The sequence below is a fragment of the Marmota monax genome, unplaced genomic scaffold, assembly GCF_021218885.2.
Source record: "Marmota monax isolate L192 unplaced genomic scaffold, Marmota_monax_Labrador192_F-V1.1 WCK01_AAM20220418_F8-fsc00038, whole genome shotgun sequence".
Lineage (NCBI taxonomy): Eukaryota > Metazoa > Chordata > Mammalia > Rodentia > Sciuridae > Marmota > Marmota monax.
In genome coordinates, this window is record NW_026692498.1 from 8,499,789 (window position 1) to 8,521,010 (window position 21,222).

Here is a 21,222-nt window from a genome sequence, read left to right on the forward strand (position 1 = left end):
CCTAACCTCCAAACTCTGGGTGAGGACTTAAACATGAGGGCTTCAAAGCACTTGGGGTGGCTGGAGCTTGCAGTAAAGTAGGAGACTGGGCTGGAGGAGGCGAGAATTCAGGTGAAGGGGAAGCTGAGGCTGCAGGAAAGACAGTTGAATGGGTGCTGCCTTCCAGGAGAGAGGGCTAGTGAAGGAAGACCAAAGAGGGAAATCTCTTGCTGGAGAGAAGGGAGCCTGCACCAGTGTCCCAACATAAGGGCCAGAGCTTTCCAGAGCTGGCTTCCCGACTGCCAACTGAAGCAGGAGAGGTGCCTCCGATCTCCCTTCCCAGGCCTGCCACCACTGCAGCTCAAGGCAGAGAATGCTGGGTCCTGTCACTAAGTGGCCATGGCCTGAATGGGCACCTTGGCTCACTTGCCCCATAAATGGGAGAAGGTTCATCTGTTAGCAGTGAGGTAACGACTGGAAAGCCCGAACTTTTCAGTGAGACCCAGTGTGTGTAAGCTTATGGCTCTAGGCCCAGGGTGCACTGTTGCACCCTAAGAACACTGTTCAATTAATGGCAGCAACAAAAGTTTTGCTTCAACCCACTTGAATCAAATTGTGAAATATGATATATCAAGAACTATGTAATGTTTTGAACAGCCAACAATAAAAAATTAAAAAAAAAAAAAGTTTTGCTTCAGGGGGCCCTGGCTGTTTGTACTTTTGGTCTGAGAGCAAGAGTATAGCAAACCAGATGAAAGCCATCTTCCATTATAAGTGTCTTCTTAAAAAACTTTTTTTTTGGCAGTACTGGGGTTTGACCCAGGGATGCCCCTGGGTGACACTCCCAGTCCTTTTTCATTCAGTAAGCTGTGGAGGCTGACCTCCTAACTTGGAAACCCCTTGCCTTAGTCTCCTCAGCTGTGCCACCATACCCAGCTTAAAAACACTTTTGCATGTTAATTCATCTTTTCAGAGCCCGTAGGAAGATAGCGTGAATACACTGGTTTCCAAGGGAAGAGAATGGTCCAGAGAAGGGCCAGCTCAGCCCTGGCCAGGGCAGCTGGCAGACCTGGGTTCTGGGCTTTCTGAATTCTGACAGGAACATGACAACAGCACTCTTTGGTGAAGATTAGCTCATGTGCTGGTGGAAGCCCTCAGGAACTAGAACTACCAATTAACAGGTGGTGCTGGGGAGGAAGGGGGCCACTTTTAGGCCTTACAAGAGAATGCTGGTTATTCTGAAGGAGGCAGGCAGCCAAGTCTGAAGCTTTCCACCTCTGAATTCACTCAACAAGGGCAGGGAAGAAAGGAGGGCTACAAGAAGAATGCATATCTCGTCCACTCCCATTAAACTCTAAAGAGCAGCTCTAATTGCCAACAGGCACGGTGACTTAAATCCAGCAATGAAGGAAAAACCCACCCAAAACCTCCAATCAGAACAGGGCTGGGCAGCAGGGGGTCATTGCTAACTGTACTGTTGCCCATTTTAGTCCCTGATAACAACCAAGGACAAAGAACCCCACAGGAATAAGGGGGTCTCTACCAAGTCTTGAAAACAGAAGTAAAATCAGAAATTAGCAAATAATCAATACCACTCAAAGCACTTAGAACAATGCCTGCGAGTATCAACTACTCACGACATGCCTGCTAGTACGATGGTAATTCTATATACTTTCCTTACTCGGTAGGTTTCCAGAAGATACAGTCTGGAAGGCTTTAACTGAAACTTGCCACAAATACTCTGCATTTCTAAAAAGAGATGCATCTTCTCAAACTGGCCCAAGAGAGTTCTTTGGTCAAAGGTCAAGTTCTAGTCGTCTCCTCCATGGCTCAGACACGGACTTGAGTTTCTTAACAGAGCCAGAAAAGGTTCCAGCGGCTCAATTGCTTTATCCCTTCCATAAAAGGCCACTTCACTTGCCCCAGATAAAAAGCACTTTATTTTTATTTTTTAAAAATATTTTTTAGATGTTGGTGGACTTTTATTTTACTCGTTTATTTATCTGTGGTGCTGAGAATTGAACCCAGTGCCTCATACATGCTAGGCAAGTGCTCTACCACTGAGCCTCAACTTGAGCCCCTAAAAAGCACTTTAAACATACACATCCCACCCCAGGAAAAGACAAGAGCACACCTCGGCTCCCCAGGTACCAAGCGTTAGCAATCCTGCCAGGACTTTCTAGATATATAGACCTAGAAGCTGTGTAAATCAGCAGTCACAGTAGGAAATGTGTTTCAGACACACGAATGTGCAGTGGACCAGAACAAGTGCACCTCATACACTTACTAAAGCTCAGGCTGCCACTTCAGCTGTGAGAGGAGGAAGCGTGTGTGCATGCAGGGGGCGCGGCGGGGAGTGATGGTGGTGGTGAAAACCCAACCTGGGACTTGCCAGCTGTCCTTCACACAACATAACAGGCTCACTGTTTGAGGGAGAGGGGATTTGGGGTTTTGGATTTTGTCTCCCATGAACTAGCAGGCATCTGTCTCAGAGGCAGTTTCTTGAGACAGCTGCATGTCCTAGGCCCCTGGAGACAGAGTCAAAGAATAGAAGAAAGATAAATGAGATGCCCAAACTAAGAATTCAGGAAAACAAAACCTAGAAGGAATGAAACCCTCATCTTCCCACAGTTTAAAGTCCTGCTCCATGGACGCTCACTTTTCATGCGTGGTCCTCACTAAGGGATCACACCCTCCTGTTTCCGTTCCTTGGCAGACCCAGGCTTGCCTGGCATCTCCCCCTTTAACCTGAGAGCTCTACTCTGTCAAGTGGCTATGGTATCTAACGCTGATGCTGGCTACCCTGTGAAGAGATAACCAGTCATATGAACTGGGCTGACACGTTCTGCTGCACTTGTTTATAGGCAGGAGGATTAAAACAACCTGTCAAAGGAGGGGAGGGGGCAAACCTTGTGCACAGGACAGCATTGGGAACAGAGCAGAGAGGCCTCCTGCCAAGAAATCTTTTGCTCAAATATAAAGCAGAAATCACTCACTAAATGCCAAACCAGCTCCCTATGCCAAATACCACTTATGATCAAGTGACCTTGAGGCACTGCTTAATTTTTCCAATGTTCTTTGTATGAAAGGTTTATGTTTGGGGGCTTGGGTGTGAGGGGAGACTAAGGGAAATGGGCAACAGAGAGCCCCTAAAAAGCCCTAAATTTCAAGGAATAGCAAAGCAACACCTTCCTGGCCTACCAAGACATACATGTACAGGGCTTAAAAAGAAAGGACATTTTGTCTTTTTGTGGTGCTGGGGGCCTCACATGTGCTAGACATGTGTTTTATCACAAGCTACAGCCTCAGGAGAAAGAGGGGTTTATTTTGGTACTAGGGATTGAACCTAGGGGCGCTTAATCACTGAGCCACATCCCCAGCCCTTTTATTTTTTTTGAGACAGGGTCTCACTAAATTACTTAGAACCTAAGTTGCTAAGGCTGGCTCTGAACTTGCGATCCTCCTGCCTCAGACTCCCAAATCACTGGGAATGTTTTGATTGTATGTTTGGTTAGAGAAAGAGTTCAGTTCTGAGATATCTCAACTCCCGACCAATAGCGAAACTACCAAAACAATATCTTCCATGACCATTTCTTGCCTGAGAGAACTTCAGAACTGGGTTTTGTTTGTTTATGGTTTGTTTTTTGTCTCTTTTTTCAGTGCTGGGGATGGAACCCAGGGCCTCGAGCATACTAGGCCAGTGCTCTATCACTGAGCCACAGCCTCTCTCCCATGTCAGAACTGGGAAGGAAAAAACTGCCTTTAGGTCCAGCTCCAGGGCAGAGAGGGTTAAGCAGCAGGTCAACCTGACAATGACAGCCACAGACACAGGAAGGACAGTAAAAGGCACCAGCACCTGAATCTTGGCTCTAACAGCTAAGCCTACAGAAGCTGGCCTTTGGCTCTGTGAAATCAGACTCTTTCTCCCCTGCTCCTCTGTAAAACCATTTGTCACAGCCTCCCCACTCAGCAAGCCTGGCTGCTACCACTGCCTTAGGCACTCCAGCCTCAGAGCAAGAGGATGTCCTGTGGGGAGCCAGAGAATGGTTGAAGGCTGTGGTGCTGCCCCTCCTCTAACCAGCTGAAGGGGAACCTGGGCTCCCTCTCCAGCTACTGCTTTTCTAACCTTCTACCCACAATCCTGTTGAGAGGAAGATGAATCCATGCTAAAGAAACTAAAGGAGGTAAGTCAGGAATGAAAGTTCCCAGCTTAGGAACTAAAGAACTTGGCTTTGCTGGGGTGAGGATGGTGGCGCTGCAAGGAATTCCAAGAATACACTTCCCATATCACCCACCCACCCAGCTCTCCTGAAGATCAGGGGTAGGCCTTGGGCAGGCCTGGCAGACACCTGGCTGGGTCACCATCTCCCCTAAGGATCCCTTGCCTCCACTAATATCAAAATGAGTCCGTACCTGCCACATAGGGCAAGCCTCTGTGGCTCTCATAATGTGCACACAGAGTTGGTAATGAACTTCAGCGTCCACATACTCACACATCCATTAATCTTCCTCCAGATCGCTGTTGTCATGCAGAGCAGTGAGGCAGGCTGAGTCCCCACTCAGAGCTGGTCACTCCAGTTTGCCTGGCAGCATGGGGGTAGGGGGAGGAGGAGGAAGGGAGATTATGATTCTCTACTTTCAAGCCCCGCCTCTAAAGCCCAGGAGGGAAGCAGCTGGATTCCACTGCAGGAGCTCCAATCTCTGGCCACTACAGAGCCAACCAGCTGCATAAGGAGAACTCTGGGGAATGTGCACATCAAACAAGCTGGCGAAAGGAGGGGGAACCAACTGGGGTAGAAGAGGTTGGTCTCCTGCCAAGAACTCTGAATGGTACTCCTATCATAACTAGAACACAACAGGAGAAGGGCAGGTGTATGGTCTCTGGGAAAGGCAAAAAGGGAAACAGTTTGAAAAAAAAAAAAGACTAGCATGGAACAGGATTCATCCCTGGTGGGAGAGAGACAGTCTATGCAGCCAGAAGTGAAATGTGGTCCTGTGAAGCTTCTCCCAGCCGGACAGTCACATTCTAACCTTAGGTCAATTTCACATGCTTTGCTGCTGTGCCCTGACCCCTGCAGTGTGGAGCACAGTCATTTCAACAATCCTAGCAGTTAAGGTCTGTTATTCGGAGCACTTGTGCCACTGACTGCCAATGACAGGAGAGCAGGACTCTCAAGGGCTGTGTTGTGCAATTCAGTCTGTGGCCAGGGGCAGAGCAGAAGCCAGAGATGATGGCTTCCCACAGGGAGGGGAGGGTGCCTCTCTTGCCAGCACAGAGTCCAAGGCTGCCACAGAGAGGTGCTGTTTAGCGAGACAAATGTTCTTCAGGAGTGGTGGCCATGAAGTACTTCTTTCTCACCAACTGCTACCATGGGCCTCCTTCACAGGCTGCCTGAGAAGCTTGCAGAACCTCCAGTGGCAGAAAAGGTCTGTGAGTCACTCCCCCGTGAGAAAAGGGAAAGCAGTTCTGACCCCTGGGCTTGATAGAGCCCCAGTGTCCCAGGCCAACCCTGCTGCAAAGCCAAATCCACAGCCATAAAGTCCCCTGCCAGGAACCTGCACAGAAAAACCAGTCCTTCTTACTCTACAACATGGCACTACTGAGGTGGAGGGTGCACCAAGCCTCCTCTACACAGGGCACCCAGCCCTGGGAACAGGAAGCAATGGTTTTATATACAAAGTACGTCTTTACCAAAACAAAACAAAACCTCTCCACATCACAACTGTTCATATGTCTTCCTATGTGTGTATGTAAAACTGATTCCGCTCTAGACCCACAGGTTCCTGGACTGTCTCTACAATGGCACTGTGACCTGGCTGCTATCTTTTCTGCCTGCAGCTGGGCTCCAGACATTTGTGTTTGAACGTAGAATGTTCTCACAGACCTCCAGGTCTTTGCTGCAGCCTCCCACCTTCTGGGACCATCCACTCCCTTTTCTCTTCCTGGTAAGCCTCTCTGTAGACCTTTTTTTTTTGTGGTGCTGAGGATTGAACCCTGTGCATGCGAGGCTCTTTTCTTTTTTTAATATTTATTTTTTAGTTGTAGTTGGACACAATACCTTTATTTATCTACTTTTATGTGGTGCAGAGGATCGAGCGAACACTCTACTGCTGAGCCACCCAGATCTCACTTTCTCCAGGAAGCTTTCCCAGCTCCACCCAACCACCCACCCAGCTCAGTTCATGGGTCTCTAGTGTGCCCCTCCAAGTGATCTCCCACTCAGGACGCCACTGCTGCTCAGTGGCCTTCCTGACATTTGGTGGCTATGTGGCTCACCATTCAACAAGACTGACCACAACCTCAGGGGAATTTCCAAGACTCAATTATTTCTCTGTCATTGTGCTCAGATTCAGTGCCTGGCACCTCAGTCTCTCCAGAAATGCATCCCTAAGACATGCTGGAAGGTCATAGGGTCAGGGTTTTCCTGCTTTGTTCAGAGAGGCTTCTCACCCAGTAGTTCTTGATACAGCCCTGCTCCATGTGACCCCTTCAGTGTGAGCTAGGGCTAGAATGCTGGGTGTCCTCTGTCTTAAATCCATTCCCTAGGGTTTTCTGGGGCCTTAATGGACACAATCTCTGGCAGGATTTCAGAGCTCATCTCTGGTGTGTGCAGCTGGGGCCTGCTGTTCTTCCAGCTGTCCCTTCCCAGTTTGCTTCCTCCATGAGGCCTACAGGTAGTCCCCACACAGGCCATCTAAGCAACACAACTGCCTCTGAAGTGTGGGCAATGGGGGCATAGTGCCAAGGGTCCCAAGGGAGATCTATTCTAGACCTAGCTCTACCCAAACAAGTTATGTAACCTTGAACAAGTCATCTACCCTCTTGGGACCTGTTTCTACACTGAGAACGTGGGGACTAAGACAAGCTGTAAGGGTCTGTCCTGTGTGGATGTGAGGGCTCTCGGTACCTCTGGGCTCACAAGCCTTCCAGTCCTGTCCCCAAGACCACAGCAGGAAGTGAGCATGGGCTGCAAGTCCTGAAAACCACTTCCTGACCTTGGCTTACGTCAAGTCAACCTGCCTAAAAGTCTTGCTGCGTAAGTAAACATCACCTAACATATCTTGGACATAGGGCTCCCACTCTGGAAGACCTCACCTAGGATGAAGATTTTAAAGATAAGTGACAACTCCAGAAGTTGCACACCTTGCAAACACACAACCCTAACCTAGGATGCCCTAGGGAAGAACCCCCCAGCCCCAGCTTCAATTACCCCATTTACAAGCTACTGGCCCTTCCCAGCCTCTCTGAACACCAGGAACATGGCCACAAGGTGTTGGGAAAGGAACCATGCAGACACAGTCTAGTTCCCACAGGCCCCAGGGCTCTGCAACGTTCTTATGAGCAGCTGAGTAGGCGCAGCCCCTGGTGGGGTGAGCGGCACACCTAGGGCTGGCACCTGCCCCCACCTGCATGGTTCCCATAGCAGCTCGGTTCCTCAGGGCTCCTGGGTGGGGAGCTACCTGACTGCCACCAGTAGATAATCCGTGAGGAGAAACTGATTTGGCAAAGCCTAGCGAGCAGCAGTTTCAGTCTCTGTGCCCAGCTGGGGGAGGGGAGGAGACCCAAGCAGACCAGTCTAACAGGTCCTTCTTGCAACTACCCTGCCAGCTGGTGCCTTCTTCATGGGTTCAGAACGGAAGATAGAGAAGTCAGATGGAGCTTTTACACGAAGACCACAGGGACTAAAGAAGGGAGAAAATGGTCATCTTTCTTATTCCTGCCCTACCCAAAATTGTCCTGGAAAACCTCGTACCTGACTTCCTCGGAGTTATTTTTTCCCCTTTTCGTCTTCTTTTTTTTTAATTATTTATTTATTTATTTTTTTAGATAGGGTCTTGCTAAATTGCTGGGGCTGGCCTCAAACTTGCAATACTCCTGCCTCAGCCTCCTGAGTCACTGGGATTACAGGCATGCACCACTGCACCCAACCCCTCACAGTTCTTGGGCCTCAGAAAAGGAACCAGTCTATATCCACACCACTCTGAATGTGCCTGATCTCGTGTAATCTTGGAAGCTAAGCAGGGCTGGCCTGATTGGTACTTGAATGGGAGAAAAGCAACTGATCTCCTGAGACACTTGAAGCACAATCTGGGTCCTCGCCACCACCAGGCGCTGAGTTGGTGTGAAATCAGTTCTTCCTGTGCCATGCTCCCAAGTTTTTCTCCCCTATAAATAACTGCAGCTATTTGACACAGAGCGCATGATCTCTCCAACTCTGGACAAAATTCTCAACACTCTGAGTACCTATTCACCCACCACACAGAGGAAAGGATGAGGCTGGTGACGCAAAAGTCCCAGCATATATGGCCTGAGCATCAAGAGCAAGAATAGAACTCAGGCAGAGCCAAGGGCTTAGCTTTCTGCTTTGGTCCCTATTTCGGGAAGCCAGGCAGGGATTCCTCAGCAAAGGATTTTCTCCCTGTGGTTTCCTCTCTTGATTCTTAATCCAGCAATAGTGTAAACCTTCCCTCTCATCCTCAAAAAGTTGTGGGTATTTTGTTGTTTGTTTTGTTTTTCTGGTGCTGGCATGGGTCTTGTGCAAGATAAACAAATGCTCCACCACCGAGCTATATCCCCACTCCAAAAAGGAGTTATTTTTAGTAATTATTGTACCTAAGATACTGATTAAGAGTTTGAGGGCTGGGGTTGCGGTTCAGCGGTACAGTGCTTGCCTAGCACGTGCAAGGCCCTGGGTTCAATCCTCAGCACCACATAAAAATAAATAAATAAAGATATTGTACCCAACTACAACTAAAAAATAAACATTAAAAAAAAAGACTTAAATAACCAAATAACTGGATAGAGACAGATGTCTGGGTTACAAACTAGTATATATACACTTTCTTGAGGATGGTTATAGTGGAGAACACCCATATTACAATTTTTATTTTATTTTATTTTTTGTGGTGCAACATATCAAACAGCTTGCACTCTACCACCAAGTTACATCTCCAGCCCATTTTTTATTTCTCAAATAATTCATTGAGCGATGACCATGTTGGGCTGGGGATGTGGCTCAAGCAGTAGCGTGCTCGCCTGGCAAGCATGCAGCCCAGGTTCGATCCTCAGCACCACATACAAACAAAGATGTTGTGTCCGCCGAAAACTAAGAAATAAATATTAAAAAAAAAAATTCTCTCTCTCTCTCTCTTTTAAAAAAAAAAAGAGAGAGAGAGATGACCATGTGCGAGGCACCCTAATAGGCTCTTGGGGAAGGAAGTAGGACCAGGAGGAATAACATAGCCCAACCTCTCACAGTTCTTGGTCCATTCAAAGGGGTTGACAATCTAACAGGAGAGAGAAGCACAAATCACACAGTCCAGTACAGACAAAGCCAAGAAGTTACGGTTGGCCTAATTACCCAGATTTATTAGTGGTCTGTGGTCTTTGTTATTTTTCAGAGGAACAATGAGCTAAGAGGGATCAGAGCAGAAGATGCCAGGTTTCACTTCCAGTGAGGACTATCAGTTCTGCCAGGATCTGTCCAGACCCTGGGTCATTAATGAATGGGCCGCCTATGCACCAAGTGTACCATGTCCCGCAGTACCAGAGTGACGACGACGACAACTCAAGGGACTCCCTGAGGCATGGCTTAGCCTTCCTGTCTTTCATCACCATCTGGAAGCTACAGTCAAGCCTACTGTACAAGCAAAGATGATATGAGAACTTCAAAAGCACAAAATAAGAAAGCTGCTCAGGACTCTTCGTCACAGAAATAAAGTCAGAAAAAGCCCTTACAACAGAAACTGAAGCCAGTTATCCTGGCAAAGATTTGGAAGCGATTCCTGAAGTTCTGTACCAGAACCCCTATCTCAACACTGGCTGTAAATAGGGAGGCACATTTGTATATTTTCCCTTTATTACCCAGTTGCTGGGAGTCAAGCCTGGTCCCTATAGTTCAGTTCAATTGACACGAGTTTTAAAATCTTACCCCTATCCTTCAGTCTTCTAGCAGGTTCAGAGCTCTTCAGGAAGAGATCAGGAAGAAATAAATACTTGTTCCTGAAGGTAACTGGGAAGAAAGAAAACTGCCTAGACAAACAGAAGATTTTCTGCCATCTCAAACAACAACAACAAAAAAAGTCAGTTAATTCAGCGCTTGAGGATAAACACTAAGGCCAGGTTTTCTGTGGGGTGAAAAACACAATTCTAAACTAGTTCTTCTCCTGCCTTAAGAATAGAAAAGCTGGGCTGTGGTTGTAGCTCAGCGGTAGAGTGCTTGCCTAGCACATGTGAGGCCCTGGGTTCAATCCTCAGCACCACATAAAGATAAATAAAGTATTGTGTCCATCTACAACTAATATATATCATATATATTTAAACATATAGTTTTTTAAAAAGAATATGAAAATTGGTGAAAGGATGGGTCCAAATCATTGCAAAATAAATAAATAAATAAATAAATCACTTCTTGGAATTAAAGAAAAAAATGCACATGAGCATAAATAGGAATGGGTTTGTTTAAAACCTTTCCTTAGAGAGCAGATTAGCTACATGAGACTCTTGTGGAGTGGTTTACCATGAAGAATTTTATAGTGTACGCATGCTGAATGTGAAGCTGGGAGTTTGGCATCTAAACATTTATTATTCAGAAAAATCCTTACACCACGATCATAATGAAGGTTTAACATCAGTGTTTGACATTTTGTCATTAAAGGATTGGTTTTAACAGTCTAGATTTGGCAGCCTGCCCTATAGGCTGTTTCACAAGCAGTTTCTGTGGTTTCAAGAAGGCAGGGTGTTTGCTTTTCAAACACTATCTTAAAAATATATTTTAGAATAGGGTTCAACCATTCCAAGACAGAAGGAAGGAATGAAAACCAAACCAAATAAAGGAATCTGGTGCTGCCAAACAAAAGGGGGCACACCAGAGGGAGAACAGGGTAGGAAGAGATATTACTCACCACCTGCACCAAAACAGAAGCAGGCCGACTCAGGACTTCTTACTACCAAGTGAGAAATGATGGGGCTGAGGATATAGCTCAGGGTAACGCATGTGCTTAGAAAATGCAAGGCTCTGTGTTCCATCCCCAGTATCACATTAAAAAGGAAATGAGGACACAGAAGTGACATTAACAACATGAGATTAATAAAGGGAATCCCTACACAGATCTTCATCTCTCCAAAGTCAATTTACCTGGCCCAAATCTACATGTTTACTCAAAAACACGAAACCAAACAAAACCACCCCAATGGTTCCACATCCACGCAAAGGACTGTCATCTAATCAATTAGCAGCCACTCCTCTCTGCCAGCATGCCGTTGGTAATTAAGGTACAATGCTTTCTCCTTGGGAATAGAGTATAGAAGGGCAGAGCCCCTGTGGACTAGCCCAACATGCCAGCCTTTTCATTAGTGAGGAGAGCCCTGCCACGCACTCTCCAAGGAAGCCGTGGCTGCAACACTGAAGAGCGCTTGCGTGTGACTAGCAGCTACCTCTGCTGAGAGAAAAATGTATGTTGAGATGGGAATGTGGAGAGGGGAGAACCACTCATAAGAAAGTCCACAGGCTGTGTGCTCCTCCAAGTCATTCATGTGGACCTTGGCTTTTCTACCAGAGATGAGTTCTAAAGTAATTTAGATATAACAGCCATAATTTTGGAGAAGTGCATTAGCTTTGAGCACGAACAACATATAATCAAACTCCCGCTTCTCCTCCACTAGGGCACCAAGAGGCGTATAAGTGGCAAACTGCTGCTTGAATCTAGGCCTACAGCTCATCCCTTTGCCCTCACCCCAGACTGGCATCTTCAAGGGAAAGTTTAACTCAAAGTTAAACTAGAGTTTAACTAAAACTCTGTAGAAGGACACACAGCATCCACTCCTGGTCTAGAAGGGCCACAGGCATAGCTATAAGCACCAGCTTCAGGAGAGAGACATGAACCAAAAAGAGACCAAGTAAATGCAAATAGTATTAAGTGGCATATTACACAAGCCACAGGCTAAAGACACATCAGGACGGCCAGAGTTCAACTCCCAGGATTGAAACAGCAAGCCCCAAATGCACACAGATGTCTGACACTACCAGCTATGGTGCTCTGCACTCTCAACAGTCTAGGTTAAGAGCAAGTAGCGAGCGGGCTGGGGATGTGGCTCAAGCGGTAGCGTGCTCGCCTGGCATGCGTGCAGCCCGGGTTCGATCCTCAGCACCACATACAAACAAAGATGTTGTGTCCGCCGAAAACTAAAAAATAAATATTAAAAGTTAAAAAAAAAAAAAAGAGCAAGTAGCACACAGAGGGTTGTAAAGAGAGAACTTGAGTTCATTTCATAGGAACAAAAACATACAGTAAAGAATTACACACAAAAGCTTCTTACTTTTTCTTTGTGGGGGAAAGGATGGGGGTTTAAAAAACCCAAAGAGTTTCATCATTTCATGGGCGCCACTGAGCAGGACAGCCAAATCTAGAAATCCAAACTGTCCTTTCCATGAGGTTCTTACCTGTTGGTTACCAACAGGACTTCCGTTTTACTAAAGGGGTTCTTGAAATTCCAGAAGATGTGAAAAGATAAAACAGCAAACAAGAAGATGGCTTGAGTTTCCCATGGTTCTTCAGGGTGTACTCAGCAGATGACCTTAGAGCTGCAGCTACTGCACACACCACTGCTGTCACTTGTGTAAATAGATGACAGACAGAAACCATTGAGGTCAGAGGGGACTCTAAATCCAATCTATGAGCTGGGTGTGGTGGTGCTGCCTGTAGTCTCAGGACTCAGGAGACTCAGGTAAGAGGATCATTAAGTTTGAGGCCAATTTCAGCAACTTAGCAAGACCCAGTCTCAAAAATAACAAAAGAGCTGGGGATGAAGTTCAGTGGGAGAGCACCCCTAGATACAATCCCCATTACCCCTCAAAATCCAGTCTGTGAGACATTCTTTTTTTTTTGCGCCACACCTAAAGAAGCTAATCCTCAGGGAACTACAGATTCAATATCCTTTATTCACAATGCTTGGGACCAAAACTGTTTTGGATTTGCATTTGTGTGTGTGTGTGTGTGTGTGTGTGTGTGTGAGAGAGAGAGAGAGAGAGAGAGAGAGAGAGAGAGAGAGAGAGAGAGAGAGATATCTTGGATTTGGGACCCAAGTCTAAACATGAAACTCATTTATATTTCATATATATCTTATACATACAGTCTAAAGGTAATTTCATAGAAAATTTTAAGTTAACCTGTGTTTTGACTGCAACTGGTGACAAAGAGTCATCTGCAGAGTTTTCCATTTGTATAGTCATGTTGGCACTCAAAAAAGTCTCCGTTTTAGAATGGATGATTTCAGATTTCTGAATTGGGGATGCTCAACTTGTACCTTCTACTGTGAGGATAAAAGTGAAGCCAGGGATGAAGGGCTATCCACAGCCAAAAACACTCACAACACTCACTCAGGGCCACTTGGGTCTTCAGTTTTAAATTGGTGACTCAACATCTCTAACCCTGTTTCCTCATCTGTAAAGTGAGCAAAATAATAAGACCTATTCTCTCACAAAGAGTAAATGAGTTAATGAATGTAAACCAGTTAAATAAGAGCCTAGGACAGAGAAAGTGCTCAATAAATGAATGGTGGCTATTTTGTGAATAGCTACAGAAAGACAGCTGCAGAGGCAAGCCATGCTGAAGTGAATGGGAAGGGGTGAGGCACTACCTATTCTTCAAGTATTCAGTCCCCTCCTTTAGGACCAAGTTTCCCAACCACTTGGGACAGAATAATAACCTAAAGGGCCTTCCAGGAGGCACCACTGAGTCACTGTCTTAGCTAACAGGAGTACACAAATTTTTGAAAGCAAAAGTCTTTATCTTCTGTACACACCAGTAGCCAGAGCGAAAATAACATATCAAGTTCAATTCTGGAATCAAAATGAAAGCCACATGTGAATCCGAAAAGAAATATGCTTTGTGTAAAGAACGGAGGGTTGATGGGAAATGGAGCTATAATCCTAGAAGTCTATGTGTAGACTCAAACTAAGAGAAGTTAAACACTTGACTAAACAGTTGTTTTTTAAAAATTATTCCAATGTAATTCTGAGCAAATGATTTGCTTAAAGCTGGTGTTAAGTGATTATTAGAGAAGGCCTTCGGGCTACTATTTGTAGTAGTTGCTTTTAAAAGTCACAGGTGCTATGGAAATTGGGGGATGAATATGTCAAAAGAACAAAGTTGAGAATTACAGAGTAGTTTAGAAACTATATGTCTACTACATTTGGGGGGAACGGGGTACCGGGAATTGAACTCAGAGGCACTCAACCACGGAGCCACATCACCAGCCCTGTTTTGTACTTTGTTTAGAGACAGGGTCTCACTGAGTGACTTAGTGTCTTGCTTTTGCTGGGGCTGTCTTGAATGCTCAATCCTCCTGCCTTAGCCTCCCGAGCCACTTGGATTACAGACATGCACCGCTGCGCCTGGCCTTTTTTTTTTTTTTTTTAATTTTTTTTTGGTTGTTGATAGACCTTTATTTTAATTTATTTATATGCAGTGCTGAGAATCAAACCCAGTGCCTCACACGTGCCAGGAAAGTGCATTACCACTGAGCTACAGCCACAGCCCCTACGCCTGGCCATTTTTACCTGCCTCTCAAGACTAATCAAGGAAAGAGACCCTGTTACAAACACACCAAATATGCTTACCTGACGAAATGCAGAGTACCTGCCTCAGTGTGGGATTTGGCAGGCATGTTTCACTAAGAAGCAGAGGCTAAGAAAGTAAAGTATGAAAGAAGAAGGAAAAAAGTATGGAGGCCCTGTAGCCATCCAAGGAACAGGCTGATGGGTATTCTGGCTTCAATGACTGCAGCCTAGCAGCCTCCAGCTATTGCAGGCACCAAGGTTCTTCAAGGATAGAAGCTATGCAAGCTTTGCAGTTTTCAAATTTGGAACTGACCAATAGCCAATATACAAAATAAAAAAAAGAAAAAAATACCTACTGTTATAATGAAATTCAAGTAAGCCAAATGATCTTTTTAATGGAATATTAAAAAAAAAAATCCAATGCTATGCATTCAAAGGAGGAAATGAGCCAACTTTGGTCAAAGTCCCCTGGGTCACTGAGAAACAGCTTCCTCAGCTAGAATGACTACAAACCAAGGCAGCAAGTGCCTTCCTGAGGCTGGGCCAGGACTCTGGAAATTGCAAAACAGAGGCTCATTTATGAGGTCACAGCAAGTCACCAACTAATCAAGAGTAGTGCTGACCAGCCTGATATTTACCTACAGAAGTAGTTCTCATATTTATGTTTACAAACTATTTTTGCAGCAATGGGGACTGATCCCAGGGCCTGGTGCATGCTAGGCAAGCGCTCTGCCATTGAGATACATCCCTAGCCCTTTTTATTTTATTGTGAGACACGATCTCACGAAGTTGCCCAGACTGGCCTTAAACTTGAGATCATCCTGCCTCAGCCTCCTGAGTAGCTAGCATTTACAGGTGTGCCCCTCCACACCCTGCTTAAAATTAAATTGGACAGGGAATCCTAGAACATGAAAAATACAAGAGTGGAAAAACTGATGAAATCTGAGTAAATTCTGTATTTTGGTCAACAGTATCATACTAAGATTCATTCTTAGTTTTGATACAGTTCTACGGTTACATAAAATGTTAACATAAGGGGAAGCTGGGTAAAGAATGCATGGAAAGTCTTTGGAGTATTTTTGCAACTCTTGTCAAGTTTAAAATTATCTCAAAGTTTTAGAAAATAAAAATCAGAACCTGGGAGTATAGCTTTGTACTAGAGCATGTATTCCGCATGTGCAAGGACCCAGGTTCAACACCCAGCACCTAAAAACAAACAATTTGTTTTTTTCCTAAAAGAAACTCAGAAGGTTGATGTTATGTATTCAAAGGAGGAAACAAGTCAACTTTGATCAGAGACCCTCAGGTCACTGGGATTAGCTTCCTCAGTTATAAGAACTGCAATCCAAAGCAGCAAATGCCTTCCACAGGCACAGCCAAGACTAAAGAAGGGCTGGGAATTGCAAAATAAAGGTTTCTTACATTATAGAGAAGCCAACCAATAAACCAGGAAAAATCAGCCCAAATTTAGTCTGCAAGTATGATTATTACATGTTTTAAGTCTTAAGAACTCTATGCATTCTTAAAAATAAGTGATTTCCCAAGAAGTTTGTGTTTACATGGATTATATCTACCAGAATATATTAGAAATTGAAGTGCAAGTTTTAACTATGTATCAACTCATTTAAAAGACATTAATACACTTATTACATATAAACATAAATGAGTTATTTTAATTTAATAAAACTATATTTTTCAAATCACAACTAAACATATACCAAATGAAATCTGCAAACTGATCTTATTTGCAATCAAAACCATGGGCTGGGGGTAGCTGAGAGGTAGAACACTTGCCTAGAATGTTTTAAGACCCTGGGCTCCATCCTTAACACCACACACACACAAAAGAAAACACAACGGTACAGAAGAGGAGATGGGAGAGACTGGTTATAATGGGTACAAGACAGCTGGATAGGAGGACTAAGTTCTGGAATATCACGACACAGAAGAGTGATTACAGCTAATAATACTGTATTATATAAATCAAAACACCTAGAAGGATTTTAAATGTTCCCATCTCAAAGAAATATATTATTTCTTTGTGTACATAGGGTCTTTTAATTATTTTTTTAAAGTTTCCTTTCTTTCTTTTAGTTGTCGATGGACCTTTATTTTTATTTATATGTGGTGCTGAGAATTGAACCCAGTGCCTCACACATGCTAGGCAAGTGCTCTACCATTGAGCTACAGCCCCAGCCCCAACACAGGGTCTTTATTTGTGAAAATTTCTTTGGTCAGACCATGGATAACCTAATATCCTGAACTGATCATTTCATTCATATTCAGATAGATAGATAAATAGATAATGAATACACCTTATACATACACACGTATGTTCAAATATCATATTGTACCAAATAAACCCATACATTATCTTTCAATTAAAAAATAAATATTTTTAAAAACTGTAGTGGCGGGACTAGAGTTGTGGCTCAGTTGTAGAGCGCTTGCCTAGCATGTGTGAGGCACTGGGTTCAATCCTCAACACCATATAAAAATAAATAAATAAAATAAAGGTATTATGTTAATCTACAACTAAAAATATATATATAAAAAAACATAGTGGCAGAGACACACACACACACACACACACACAAACACATAGCAAACAGCTAACAAATTAATGAAAAAAGAAAAAGAAAAAAAGATGAGCCTAAAAAATAAAAAATAGGGGGCAGAAAAGGAAAATCAGAAGAAAATTAGCTAAGTTTGGTTCAAAGTGCCTCACTTCATAGACAACCATCGTATGGAGCTGGAAAATTCTAAGGATTGAGTTTTCCTGAGACCCACCAGGGATTACGAAGGGGCTGGGAGCTACAAAACAAGGGCTCCACGAGAAGTTGATCCGCCATCAACACCAGGAGGATCTCCTCAAGCTTTCTTTTGGTACTGGGAATTGAACCCAGGGGTACTTTATATCACTAAGCTACATCCCCAGTCTTTTTTGAGACAGGTTCTCCCTAAGATGCTGAGGATCTCACTAAGTTGCTGAGGTTGGCCTCAAACTTGCAATCATCCTGCCTCAGCCTCCCAAGTGGCTGGGATTACAGGCATGTACCACCACACCATGGCAACAAATTGAAATTTGATGAAAGAGTTGCATTGTTTTATATTCCTTTTTTTTTTTTTCTTTAATAGTACTAGGGATTGAACCAGTGCACTTTACCCCTGAGGTACAATCTCCAGTTCTTTTATTTTCTATTTTGAGACAGGGTCTTGCTAAAAATCTTTGACAGATACAAATTTTCTAAAATTCTAATTTTCACTTGACAATTTAAATTTTATCACTGGCAACAATGAAGGGTTCAGTTTATTCCCTCCCAAGAAAATGTCCAAGCTGCCTGTAGTCCCAGCATTCAGGAGGCCAAGACAAGAGAAGCCCCCTGAGTCCAGAAGTTTAAGAGCAGCCTAGACAACACAGTGAGACCCCATCTCAAAACAGGAAAAAACACTATAGATTTTCTTTTTTTTTTTTTTGACAGAGAGAGAGAGAATTTTTTAACATTTATTTTTTAGTTTTTTGGCGGGCACAACCTCTTTGTTTGTATGTGGTGCTGAGGATCGAACCCGGGTCGCACGCATGCCAGGCGAGCGCGCTACCGCTTGAGCCACATCCCCAGCCCAACACTATAGATTTTCAAGATTGAATAACTATAGATTGTCCACTGGTTATTATCTCAAGCAAAAAAAAATGATCCACACAAGCTCAAAGCCAGCCTCAGCAACAGAGAGGCGCTAAGCAACTCAGTGAGACCCTGTCTCTAAATAAAATATTTATTTATATATGGGGTGTGGCTCAGTGGTAGAGTGCCTGAGTTCAATTCCCGGTACCCGCCTCCCAAAATGACAGTCCATGCAGCTGCTTCAGCTCTGCCACACGGGTGATTTTCCACTGTACAATGGCACACAGAAGCAATGCTTCAAATTTTACATTTTTCCACCCAGAATATTAAAGGAATCTTTATTAAATAGATGGTATTTAATGAAAATCAATAATGCTAGTCCTTCATTCATGATATACTTAAGTGCAAATGGCTTTTCCTCCATCAACTGCAAGTGTGTAATGACCATGACTACAATCACCTGTGGTTTGGTGCCACTACCTCAATTCATGTTATGGCACCAACAGTTTTCTGTGCATTGCTTTGCACCAACAGTGCAAATGGAAATGAAGTCGTTCCAGGGTAAACTGTGAGATTCACAAAGTCATTCAGGGAGCTGGGTATGATGGCCCATGCCTGTAATCCCAGCCACTCAGAAGACTGAGGCAGGACAACTTTGAGTTCAAGGCCAGCCTCAGCAACTTAGACTGTCTCAAGACAAACAAAAAAAAAAAACTAAAAAAGACTGGGGATGAAGCTTAGTGGAGAGCACTCCTGGGTTTCATCCCCAGGACCAACAAAAAAATAAATAAAAATTACAAAGGCCAGGCAGGGGCTTGGTTTGTGTAGCTCAGTGGTAAAGCACCTGCATGAGGCACTGGGTTTAATTCTCAGTACCATGTATAAATAAATAAAAATAAAGGTCCAGCAACAACTTAAACAACAACAAAAAAAAAAGGCCAGGGGCTGGGATTGTGGTGGTAGAGTGCTCACCTAGCACGGGCAGGACCCGGGTTCGATCCTCAGCACCACATAAAAATAAAGGCATTGTGTTGTGTCCATCTACACCTAAAAAATAAATATTTAAAAAAAAAAAAAAAAAGGCCAGGCATTGTGGCACGGTCCTGTAATCCCAGGAGCTCAGGAGGCTGAGGCAGGAGCCTTGGCAATTTAGTGAGGCTCTAAACAACTTAGCAAGATCCTGTCTCAAAATTTTAAAAGGGCTTGGGGTATGTCTCAATGGTAAAGCACCTCTGGGTTCAATCCCACGTACAAAAAAACTTTTTTTCAACACTTTGAATATTTATCAGCACTTGTGTCTGAGCAGTCACATAAAAGAAGTAATTCTTCAAAGAGTAGTAGGTGCTAGTGAGGCAAGTTGAGCCCTATCTATAGATCTGCTCCTGTTAGGTGAAAGTAAATCTGTAAACAAGATATTAACCTGGTCTTCATGTTTGTGGCTAATCTTTATTCACCAGGCCCTATAGTATCTGAAGTGCTGTGAATTCTACTGCTTTTCATCCAGTGGGCATTCAGGAGTGTCAGCTAAGACTTAATTAGTCTCTCAGCTATTATGTGGGGGACTTCAGCCAACAAGATGATAGAACAACAGTACAGGGCTTCAGTGACTTTTTCAACTCTAGTTTGAAAAGTTGGAAGAAATTCTGTCTTTTAAAGTGTTCATAGTGCTAGGCACTGTGGCACACATTTGTAATCCCAACAGCTAGAGAGGCTGAGACAGGAAGATCACAAGTTCAAGATCAGCCCAGACTCAAAATAAAATATAAAAAGGGCTAGGGATGAGGCTCAGTGGTAAACCATCCCTGGGTTAAATCCCCAGTACCAAAAATAAAACAAAAAAGTGCTCATAGTATGTATCCCCCCTCTCCCGGGGTGGTGGTGTGGTATCAGGGATTGAACTCAGGGGCACTTGACCACTAAGCCACATCCCCAGCCCTATTTTGTATTTTATTTAGAGAAGGGTCTCTCTGAGTTGCTTAAAGCCTCACTTTTGCTGAGGCTGTCTTTGAACTCACAAACCTCCTGCCTTAGCCTCCCCAGATGCTGGGATATCAGGCGTACGCCACTACACCTGCTATGACTCTTTCTCCTTCTAACCAATGCAGGGGGGAAGGGAAGAGGGAAAGGGGAGCAGTCCAGAATTGCCTCACTAAATTGCTGAAGCTGGCTTTGAACTTGTGATCCTTCTGCCTCAGCCTCCTGAGCCACTATCATAGTATGTATTATTAATATTAAATTCCTTTTTTCTTTAAACTCAATGAACTGAGCATGTAATCCCAGTGGCTCTGGAGGCTGAGACAGGAGGATCTCAAGTTCAAAGCCAGCTTTGTCAGCTAAGTGAGGCCCTCAGCAACTTAGGGAGACCCTGTCTCAAAATAAAAATATAGAAAGGGATGGGGATGTGACTCAGTAGTTGATCACCCCTGGGTCCAATCCTAGGTATATTTAAAAAAAAAAAAAACACTATTAATAATGATCTTGTAAGAATGCTGCAACTTGACTGGCACCATAACATTATACAAAAACATGATACAATAATGCTAATAATTTATTAGCATCTAGAAAGGAGGAGACAGCATTCATCATTATTTGATTATTATTATTATTATTTTGGTACTGGGGATTGAACCTGTGGCAAAGTAAGCACTTTACCACTAAGCTACACCCCCAGTCCTTTCTTTCTTTTTTTGTTTTTTTTGGTAGGTGTTGTAGATGGACAGAATTCCTTTATCTTATTTATTTTTATGTGGTACTGAGAATCAAACCCAGTGCCTCACGCATTCCAGGCAAGTGCTCTACCACTTAGCTACAGCCCCAGCCTCTCGTTTCTATTTTTATTGTGAGAAAGGGTCTCAGTAAGTTACTGAGGTCAGCCTCCAACTTGCAATCCTCCTGCCTCAGCCTCCGGAGTCAATGCAATTACAAGAGTACACTACCATACTCGGACTTTTTTTTAATATATACATAATTATTTTAATATGTTTTTAATGTATAAAAAATGAAGACCAAGTATAAAACAAAACAAAAATCTTATAAAAGTAGTGTATATCAAAGTTATC

General features: G+C 43.9%; 1 protein-coding gene and 1 long non-coding RNA gene across 10 annotated transcripts in view; one reads left to right on the forward strand and one right to left on the reverse strand.

Annotated features, from left to right (window-relative positions):
• Nucleotides 1-21,222, reverse strand: part of Mark2 (microtubule affinity regulating kinase 2) — a 60,897-nt gene that overhangs the window by 28,073 nt on the left and 11,602 nt on the right. The window contains exon 2 of one of the 9 annotated variants that reach the window (XM_046445419.2): nt 4,473-4,562. The exons of 7 other annotated variants lie outside the window; for them this stretch is intronic. In XM_046445419.2, the coding sequence (XP_046301375.1) occupies nt 4,473-4,508 (36 nt within the window). In that variant the 5' untranslated portion in view covers nt 4,509-4,562. Of the gene's footprint in view, nt 1-2,360; nt 2,495-4,472; nt 4,563-21,222 lie in introns of those variants that run through there. One more of the 9 variants, XM_058579540.1, reaches the window with a different exon arrangement.
• On the forward strand, nt 3,859-10,917 carry LOC131424203 (uncharacterized). Its single transcript, XR_009226870.1, has 3 exons — nt 3,859-4,163; nt 5,752-5,925; nt 9,382-10,917. It is a non-coding gene; the product is annotated as an uncharacterized LOC131424203 (long non-coding RNA).